We start from the raw sequence: 10,547 nt of genomic DNA on the forward strand, positions 1-10,547 counted from the left end.
GATTTGTTCTTTAATGAAACATTTAATCTTTAGTCAGACAAATACCACTTTGTCTATCAAAATGTATAGTAATACAAAATGTAACCATGTAAAGTTCAGAACATAGACCTTCTCAACCAAATAGCTTCTTTACAAGCTTTAAAAATAGCCATATATTTAGCTGTAAAGTTCTCTGAATGATCACCAAACTCCTGATCGCCACCAAGCCATCTAGGTGATACCGATCACCAAGAGTAACAAACACTAACTTCACTTCACTTAACCAAGTATAATTAAGGTGGTGAATACACATAAGATACTCTTAGTGCACTAATAAGGTCGCTAATCAAGTGATTATCAACTCTCAAGTCCCTCACTAATCACTAGCAGGGGCGACGTCAGGTTCATGTTCCCTATTGCACTGGCAATAGGGTAAAAACAAGAAATACCATTAGATGGATTCAAATTTACCATATGTGTTTGCTAAATTATTTATTTTCTTAAGTTGTGCATCAGTGTATATTTTGAGTGGGGTTCGCCCTGATCACTATGCAAATACTCTTTCTCACTCGCAAATGGGCTTCGACAATTGAAATGGATAAGAGACCTTATATGGATGAGTTGGACATTATAAATAGACATAGTCAAAGAAACTAGTCGTTGCCCTCATCTTAGCTCACTCGGTGCACTGAACATGTCCAGTTAGAACCCACTCTCTGCATCAGACACATTCGGTGTCTTCCCAATGGCTAGTTTTAGAAATGAGTTGTTATTGTACTAGTATCTAGTGCTCACACCGGTACTACACTGGACACGCCCGATGAGTATAGTGGTCGAGTGCATGGTTGCATACATCTATGAGTACTATGTCTGATGCCACACCAGACACATGATCTATGAGAAACTACTAAAACAAAAAATATAAGTATCCTTAATAAGATAGCTTTAGGGCTTGTTCGGTTAGGAGTGGATTGAAGGAGGATTGAAGGTAAATCTCTTGCTAATCAAAATTGAATAGCAAGAGATTTAATCCCCATCAATCTTCTTCGATCTCCATGCAACTGAATAAGTCCTTATGGGGATAGGAAGAGGTAATATGGTATTCTTGTACATTCTCCCAAACACATCAAAGTTTGGGCTCAAGCTACTCGGGCGTGCAACTTCTGCTTAAAGATATCAGTGTCTTGTTGGGATGTCGATGACGTAATTGAAAGTCGCCTAGAGGGGGGTGAATAGGGCAAATCTAAAATTTATAAACTTAAGCACAACTACAAGCCGGGTTAGCGTTAGAAATATTAATGAGTCCGAGAGAGAGGGCGAAAAACAAATCGCGGGAAAATAAAGAGTGAGACACAATGATTTGTTTTACCGAGGTTCGGTTCTTGCAAACCTACTCCCTGTTGAGGTGGTCACAAAGACCGGGTCTCTTTCAACCCTTTCCCTCTCTCAAACGGTCACTTAGACCGAGTGAGCTTCTCTTCTCAATCAAACGGGACACAAAGTCCCCGCAAGGACCACCACACAATTGGTGTCTCTTGCCTCGGTTACAATTGAGTTGATCACAAGAAAGAATGAGAAAAAGAAGCAATCCAAGTGCAAGAGCTCAAATGAACACAAGTCACTCTCTCACTAGTCACTATTTGATTTGGAATGAACTATGGACTTGGGAGAGGATTTGATCTCTTTGGTGTGTTTTGTATTGAATGCTATAGCTCTTGTAAGGTGTAGGAAGTTGGAAAACTTGGATGCAATGAATGTGGGGTGGTTGGGGTATTTATAGCCACAACCACCAAAATGGCCGTTGGGAGGCTGTCTGTCGCATGGCGCACTGGACAGTCCGGTGCGCCACCAGACACTGTCCGGTGCGCCAGCCACGTCAGTCGGCCGTTGGGTTCTGACCGTTGGAGCTCTGACTGGTGGGGCCTCTGGGCTGTCCGGTAGTGCACCGGACAGGTCCTGTAGACTGTCTGGTGCCCCTTCTGCGCGTGCTCTGACTCTGGCGCGCACTGTAGCGCATTTAATGCGGTTGCAGTCGACCGTTGGCGCGAAGTAGTCGTTGCTCCGCTGGCACACCGGACAGTCCGGTGCGACACCGGACACTGTCCGGTGCTTCATCGGACAGTCCGGTGAATTATAGCGGAGCGGCCTCCAATTTTCCCGAAGGTAGCGAGTTCAGCGTCAAGTTCCCTGGTGCACCGGACACTGTCCGGTGCGCCAGACCAGGATGCCTTTGGGATGTCTTTAGCTCTCTTTATTTGAACCCATCTTTGGTCTTTTTATTGGCTTGTTGTGAACCTTTGACACCTGTAAAACTTATAGACTAGAGCAAACTAGTTAGTCCAATTATTTGTGTTGGGCAATTCAACCACCAAAATCAATTTAGGAAAAGGTGTAAGCCTATTTCCCTTTCAGTAATGCGCTATGCAATTCTCTAGGGAACTTTAGGTTCATGCTACTAATGGCATGTCGCATGTGATACTTAAGGGCGTGTTTGGGAGGAGAATGAAGGGGGTTGAAAGGACTAAAATCCTCTTACTATTCATTTTAAGTATTAGGGCCAGTTTGTTAACCAGGGATCATGAGGTGATTCATGGGGGAGGAATCCACTTGCTCTTGTGATCCCTGGTCACCAAATCGCCCCATAAGGAGATTTTAGCTCCCCCAATCGTCTTGCTCCTAAACAAACTCTAAGGGCATGTTTGGGAGAAGGGAAACAAAAAAAAATTGGAGGGCTCAAATCTTCTTGCCCCTTCAATCCTCTTTGTTTTCCTTATTGCGAAACAAGCCTTAAGACGTTGTTTGGTGACAAGGGGATTAGAGGGATTGGAGGGGGTTGAGAGGGGAATTAGTTCATTTCCCTCTCGAATTCTTAATTTCTCCCTCAACCCCCTCTAATCTTATTAATTCCCTTGTCACAGCCCTAAAAGAGGTTAGAAACTTTTCACATAGGAGATGGGACGGTGAGGGCCAGTTTGGCAACCCCAATTTTTTTTTGAGGAATTTCTATTTTTTAAAAAAAAAATAGTTTATTTTCTTTTGAGAAAATGAAGATGCCAAACTTAATCATGAAAGGATGTAGAGGCTTCTAGAAAGTCTTGCGACAGTTTGAAGCTTAAACGACGGGGGTGCTTCTTGATGCACTAAACACAAGATTAATTCATGCATTTTTCCTGAAAAATGCATATAGAAATGCTCACTACACCAAACACGTGTATAGGAGGGCCTGACGGATGTCCTTTGAATTTTGTGTCGTCGTCGTCGTCAGAAGGAGACGATGTTGGTCTTCCTAGTAATTATCACAAGCATGCATGTATGCTCTTGACCTAGACCAGCTGTGTGAAAGTGTTTAGAAAATGGTATTCTATCTCGGTTTTTTTCTAAGATGACAAAAAGTGGTAAAATAGACTTTTTGATTGATTGTGATTGTGAGAGATTTGGTTTATGTGGTGCAGATGGTGGTTGGTCCTAGGACTGGCTCAACAAATCCCAGTGGCGAGGGACCAGATAGTGGGAATGATCAGATAGTGGGAATGGTACATGTGGACCATGACAGCCCTCCAAGGATGTTCCTTCTCTTGATACTAGAGGAAGCTCTCCCTCGTCAGTGGCAATTAAAATGTGGACCTCGACTTGGAAGGCCTGGCATTTGGGTAACCTAAAAAATTAGGGTCCGATAACTCGGGTTTTGAGAACCGCTATCCGAAGTGTACTCGTAATAAGCAAGTATCCGAAAATTCATACGGGTTCGGGTTGAGCAGGCAGCAGTAACCCAATGTCACACACAATAAACAAAGAATGAAATAATGTACATAATAAACAAAGAATGAAATAATGTACATAACACTGTAGCAGCAGTAAATTGTAAACCACATCCCCATATGGCCATGTTGCACACTCTCACGGTAAAGGCATGCAGCAGTAAAACAAACAAAAATGAAACTATAGCACTTAAAAGTAAGTCCGGCTGCTGCTCTTCATCTGCACGGCTGTTGCTTCTGTGATGCAGGCACTGCTGTTGCCTGCTTCTGTGATGCACATGCATAGGCAGCTTGCCACTCGCCAGTTTCAAACAGTGAAATGAAAGGGCACTGAGGCACATGCTGCTCGCCACTCGCCAGTTTTCAAACAGCAACGGCAAGCACATGTTTCATAATTCACAGAATACAGGAAGTCAATCAGGCACACAGCTCCACTGTCACACTCACACAAATAACAGATGCTCGGACAGCTTGGGAACTGGATAAATAATATATAATTTCGGGTAATTCAGGCACGAGACATGTTACCCGGTACCCAATATAATTTTGGGTTTTGAGACCTAGGATCCAAACTAGTGTTTGGTTAATTCAGGTTTGGGTAGGTCGGGTACAGGTTCAGGTAGTTCAGGTTTGGATAACGGTTCAGATAATGGGTATCTTGCCCACCCCTTGGAATACCGTTCAGCCCATCTTAACATGGAGCCATTGACGTGCAGCTCAATGGATTGGAAATTTCAGGCACCGCAGACAAGCACCATACCAACAAGAAACCATACCATACGCTTTGATCGTTCAAAGTGTCTAGGCAACTTTGGTAGTACCGGCATTACAGACAGTTTTGGTTCCACTTCCTAGCGCTAACAGATACTCCTCCCTTGCTCGTCGCAACCAATGCATTTTTTACATCACATCAGTTCTATCCGGTGCAGTCACCGGAACTCATTGCGGGCACCGGCTTACATGATCGCGACGCTCAGGTAATCGCCAATCTGCAGTTACATGATCGCGACGCTCAGATAATCGCCAATCTGCAGAACGAGGTGGCGTAGATAAGAACCTTGTCCACTGACCAAAAGCATAATCTAAAGTAGCATGATACAGCATTCGTGCAGACCTGGAACCCAAGCTCTGCAAGAGTTTTGGCATCATCACCTCTTCCATGGCCATAAGCGAAGGTCGAACCCACCTTCAGATGTTCAAGCACGACGAAATACACATGGCCATAAGCGAAGGGCAACAGTGCAGTGCATACACATGGAAATTTACACAATGATGAAACGGTATATAGGCCATTTGAACCTATACAGGGCATAATGAATACAAGGCATAATACGCAGCTTGGACAAATGAGACTATATATGGCACGGTGTATTTTGGGTGAATGACATGTGGAAGATTGTGTCCATGGTAATGCCTGGGATGGTTCTCTAGTCGTCTTGTATTGTATATATGACTTGGTATGGTATGTGTACTGCAAATTTTCAAGCAGGTTGTGTTCCTTTAGATGGATGGAGGCAATCTCACATATAAGGAAATTTGGTGATTGCATCTCCAATTCTCCATGAGCAAGAGTACCAAGCAGTTAAATCACAAAGCTTGCAAGCAAAAGCAAGTTTTTAACTAGGAAAGCATACAGCACCTAGTAACCTAGCCCGCCCAGGGAAACAAACAGAGCGTCCACCTTTCCTGGCAAGGCTAGTTTGCCCAGCGAAGCAAGGCGAGATGGAGCTAAGGGTCCAAACATGCCCAAATTCTTATAGCGTTACCTGTCTGACAACAAAACGACCATTCTTGTCTGGGTATACAAATGCAAAAGAAAGCCTCGCGTTCCTTTTCCTTGCTGGAAGAGCAACCTCTTTCACCTGAAAAATTCAATCATATGCACTGATAAGATTGATGTGTTATTGACATGCATGCTCAAACCCAGTGGTATGCTATTATAAGACATGAAACCCTACTTTCCTCAAGGTATAAATAAACATCTCTTTTTTCCTTAAAGTGGCCCGAGCAAGTTAAGTCTGAATAAAGGACTTACAAGATCAGTAAGCTCACGGAGAGTGGCATCCTTCCATGTGTAAATCTGAACTTCATCCTTTGGTTCTTTCCCTCTCACAGAAAACTCTTCATTTTGGTGGTGACCAGCAACCTGAAAACAGTAACTGATGATCAACTTTCTGCAGTACATGGTGTTTTCTTATCAATCTCTACTGCAAGACATGTAAGATAAGATGCCACAATATATGTAGTACTCTTAATGGTACAATTGTGCAGATCACCCACATAGAAATGTATTCCCAAATCCCAACTTCAGATTCAAATGTATCATGAGATTACTACTGTGCTTTCCTAGAAGGAAACCTTCTGGCCACCTAAATAAAAACTGACACTACAAATGTCCTAAATGTCCTAACAGAACACCAACAGAACAAATCCTGGAACAGTGGATGGCTAAGATGTGTTACTGCACTCAACAACTCTATACATAGTTAAATATGATGTGCAGGCGCAGGCCTCTCAACAATATAAACATTTCTTGACCAGATTATGTGTGTTCCCCTCTATGACACTAATTAACTAAGGCCTTGTGTTTGACTAAAACATAGCTGATTATTCATTGGTTTCACCATCAAATAACTATTGTGCGGGCCTGGTGCAGCGGTAGAGCCTACCGTCTGTAACCGGAAGGTCCCGGGTTCGAGCCCCAGCCTCTGCATATTATGGGGGTAAGGCTTGGCGCTTAAAGATACCCTTCCTCAAACCCCGCACAGTGCGGGAAGCCTACGGCACTGGGTACGCCCTTTTTTCACCATCAAATAACTATGCTGTTACGCAATCATCTTATTTAGCTAACAAAGTGCATACTTCATTTCTAATATAATTCCCAGTGTAAGTAAACTGGCAGTAAATTGCCCTTTTAAAAAAATATCATAGTTTGATGATTCAAACCTTTCTGCTGAATCTGCCAAGCACCACAGATACAATAAAATCTATTGAATAGTTGTAGTATACAAACAAGTGAATCAAGCATACTGCATGCTCTCAAGTCTTGCTCAACACAGTGTTTTCTTCAATCTCAACTGGAAGATATGTAAGAAGATAAGATGTGTGCACAATGTATGTAGTATCATGTGTGCAGATCATCCATATAAAAATGCATCCCAACTTCTAGATCCTAAAGTATCATGGAATTACTACTGTGATTCACAAGAAGAACTAGGAATGAAAGATGGCCAGCTTCAGAATCTAAACAGGCAATAAACTTTTGATTGAAGAGCACCAATTGACCCAGTAACCTTCAGGACAGCTAAATAAGAACTGCCATTAGAAATGTGCTCACAGAACACCAAAAGAACTCCTTTAGTGGACGGCTAAGCCATGTTAAAATGCACTCAACTCTAAAAACAATTAAATATGAAATGCAGGCCTTTCAACATAATAAACTGTTTCTTACCTTCATTTAAGCAGATCACCTTTTGCCAGAATCATTCCAGAACAAGTAGACCGGAAACCGGATTAAGTTGCTTCCCCTTTATGAAACTAATTAACCAAGGCTTGTGTTTAACTAAAACTTCACTATTTAATCATTTGTTTCACACTCAAATAATTATACTGTTAGCTACGCAATCATCTTAAAGCGTAGACTTCTAAATAAATTCCAAGTGTAGGTAAACTGTTAGTAAATTGCCTTTTAAAAAAAGGCATAGTTTGATGATGAAAAGCTTTCTGCGGATTCCACCATGTACAATAGGTACAACAAAATTGACTAACAAATAAAAAGTTGCAGTAGCAATGCAAATAAGTGAATCAAGTATACTGCAGACTCTTAAATCTCACTCAACAAACTGGAGTAAAGTGCTAATCAGCACAGGGTAACCAATAAATAAATTCGTTGGGACAGAAACAAGAAGACATAAGCATGCTTACCCTTGTGAAAACCCTGAGCAGCAGAGGGCAGGTCTACACACACAAAAAAAAATATTGTCAGCAAAATTAGTCAGCATTCACATTCCTCAGACGCAAAACCTAACCTAATGCTGTGGAGATGCATAAGTGTTACATACTTGTGAAAGCACAATCCGCCACAAGGGGCATCTCATGAGTTAGAACTTACTTAGAAGACTGACACCATGAGCAAGGGGGACGCAAGGAGTGTAAGAACTGACCTTCTCGCGGTCGATTGGTTCGGGGCGGAGGCGCGCCATCGGCGGAGGGCCCCGGTGCTGCATCGGCGGGCCCGGCCGCGCCGGCCTCATCGGCATATCGGTCATGCCTGCCATCTCCCCTCCTCAGCAACGAGGCTCTGCGAGTTTGAACAGAAGCACACGCATCAACCAACCTATTGGTTGCAAGTAGACAAACGTTTTGCCAAATCGACCAGTTGAAAACGAGGAATCGAGTTGACCTGCTCTGCCGCCGGGTGGATTTTGACAAGGGAAGGCGCTCGCCGCCGCCGCCGCCGCCGCCGATTCTTCGGCGGAGAGAGGTGGACGTGGGGAGGGCAGGAGGATCCGACGGCGTGGGTGTGTGCGAATAGGGCCAAACAAACCCTAAATTTTGCAGTTTCCTCCCTTGAGATCAATGAAGACCTCGTTTGGTTTGGGATGACTAAAATTTAGTCATTTTAGTTAAAAAAAGCAGACAACTAAACTTTAGTTCTTTAGTCACAAGAGATGACTAAATTAAGATTCTTACCTTATTTGCCCTCTCTAATTTTTTATTGCACCAAACATCCACTAATTAATAAGGGTAATACAGTCATTATCCACAACAATTAATGCTATTTAGTTCGATTTAGTCATTGGAACCAAACATGCTACTCTATCGACTAAACTTTAGTCACGGAACTAAACAGGGCCGAAAAATACTCCTACATAATTGCAATTCGGTCCACTAAAGCTATCTTCATCCGCCTTAAGGTTTTTTTAGTTTAGTTTTGGTTTTGGCTTTTGTTCCTAAAAGTCAAAAGTCAAACCAAAGGGTTGGATAGGAATCAGTTTTTTATAAAAGCCGACTTTCTTGCAGTATAAAAAAGAAAGCATCATTGGATCTGCTTTTAGTGACTTTCGGATAGAACTATATATATAAACTTTTAGTGGTTTCTACCAAACGATTTTTATTTTTTAACATCTCATAGTCTACAACAATTTTTTTCACATCTCACAGCCTACAACGGCTTTTTTATAGTCACAGTCCAATCAAACAGACTCTTACTTATCTCATCCCCTGTTTCAAACTCCAATACCTAACAGTACAATCTACAATACAAAGAAATGGTTTGTATGGTCATATGCATGATCAAATCGTGTATATGACTGTTGAAGATATTGTTGACATAGTAAAGTTTGAAAAGAGAAATGAAGATGAATAAGTTGCTAGAGATAGATAGATAGCCATGACGACACAAGACCCTTATTGCAGGTATAGGTGTATATTCGGGCCGCCCGGCCCGGCCCAATCCCGTAAAGGCCCGTATTATTTGAATTTCGGGTCGGCCCGGCCCGTTTGAATTTCGGGCCGTGTCGGCCCATGGGCCTAGCCCTCGGCCCACGGCCCGGCCCGTAATTGCTTAAACGTGTCGGGCTCATTTCGGGCGGCCCGAAATTTACATTAGGGCCCGAAATTCAGTTTTTGGCCCGAAATTCAAAACAAATTTAATAAAACAAATAAAAGATAAGACAAATAAATTTGACCAAAAGCAATCTTAATATATTTGTATTAAGTTACTAGAGCTATGCAATGACTACCTCGTTTATAAATCATTTTGTTAGAAAGAAAAAGAGTATAATCAGATCTATATATAGTTCATAAGTTCAGTTCATTATCTAATGTTCATAACAAAAATAAAATTACATCACATACTCTAATTCAAAGCTACAAAAAACATCTAACTAACATGATCTATAACTTTGTGTTCTTTATCAAGTACATAAAAGTGTGGAATGAAGTGTGATTTTAATAAATATATGGGCCTTTTCGTACCTCTATATGGGCCATTTCGTGTCTGCCTTAAACGGACCGTGTTCATGCTCATGCCCGCCCATGGGCCGCGACCTCGGCCCAAACCCGGCCCGATATATCGTGCTGTGCCGGCCCGGCACTAAAATATTTCGTGTTGTGTCGTGCCTGGGCCGTGCTTTTTTCGTGCTTCGGGCCGGCCGGGCTCGCCGATTTTTTTGCATTTTGGTCCTTCATCGGAAAAAAATTCACGTTTAGACCCTAGAAAATTTTAATGTCATTTTTGGACCCTTTACTCGGCGCCGTAGCCTGTGGCGCCGAGGCCGAGGTACGTGCTGCGTTGGCACAAACGGACGTCGTGGCGCCGACGTGGTACCGAGCTCGGCGCCATAAATCTTGGCGCCGAGCTCCATTCTATACAGAAAACTTGTCTAGCTTAGTTGGTAAAATACAAGGCTCTTAACCTTATATGGTCGTGGGTTCGAGCCCTACGATGGGTGTTTTTAATACTTTTTGTCTTTATCACTTATTTGTTTTTTTTGTTGTCCATATTTTTCATTTATGTCGCTGATCTGTTTGTCCTGATTTGTTTCTCATCCAGTTTTATTTTTGTGGCTGATTTGTTTATTCGTCTAGATTTTTTTATCCGGCGAGCACAGCAGCTGTGTGCCACAGTGCTCACAAGTCGTCAACTTCTCCCCTTGTTTGCTCAGCTAACCACAATAAAAATCAAATAAGAACACTCTTACTTCAATCGTGATCAAATAAAAATATTATATTTTCATTGAGTTCTTTTGAACATAAATTTTAAATACATAATAACATATTCCTAGTAAAAAGAAGCACACATATTCA

The 10,547-nt window shown here is 42.2% G+C and overlaps 1 protein-coding gene across 3 annotated transcripts; it reads right to left on the reverse strand.

Annotated features, from left to right (window-relative positions):
• Positions 1-4,208: 4,208 nt before the first annotated feature.
• Positions 4,209-8,375, reverse strand: LOC100381502 (histone deacetylase complex subunit SAP18). Of its 3 annotated transcripts, none has more exons than NM_001174333.3 (7): positions 8,140-8,321; positions 7,901-8,037; positions 7,662-7,694; positions 5,773-5,883; positions 5,504-5,599; positions 4,852-4,923; positions 4,209-4,765 (listed from the first exon to the last, which is right to left on the reverse strand). In NM_001174333.3, the coding sequence occupies exons 2-7, from the start codon at positions 8,012-8,014 to the stop codon at positions 4,733-4,735; spliced, it is 459 nt and encodes a 152-aa protein (NP_001167804.2). In that variant the 5' UTR covers positions 8,015-8,037; positions 8,140-8,321; the 3' UTR covers positions 4,209-4,732. The 3 variants fall into 3 exon arrangements, with proteins under 3 accessions (NP_001167804.2, XP_008677485.1, XP_035822900.1); XM_008679263.4 differs by having other exon boundaries at positions 4,443-4,726; positions 8,140-8,375; XM_035967007.1 differs by having other exon boundaries at positions 4,494-4,726; positions 4,808-4,923; positions 8,140-8,354.
• Between the last annotated feature and the right edge of the window lie 2,172 nt (positions 8,376-10,547).

The sequence above is a fragment of the Zea mays genome, chromosome 4, assembly GCF_902167145.1.
Source record: "Zea mays cultivar B73 chromosome 4, Zm-B73-REFERENCE-NAM-5.0, whole genome shotgun sequence".
Taxonomy (NCBI): Eukaryota; Viridiplantae; Streptophyta; class Magnoliopsida; order Poales; family Poaceae; genus Zea; species Zea mays.

Bases quoted from the DNA above. Each gene is read 5' to 3' on its own strand.
- LOC100381502 (XM_035967007.1), bottom strand. From the start codon at position 8,014: ATGGCAGGCATGACCGATATGCCGATGAGGCCGGCGCGGCCGGGCCCG. The intron at 5,600-5,772 runs GTAAGTCCTTTA...TGAATTTTTCAG, and splicing joins TCCGTGAGCTTACTGATCTT to GTGAAAGAGGTTGCTCTTCC. The intron at 4,924-5,503 runs GTAACGCTATAA...GAACATCTGAAG, and splicing joins GTCGTTTTGTTGTCAGACAG to GTGGGTTCGACCTTCGCTTA.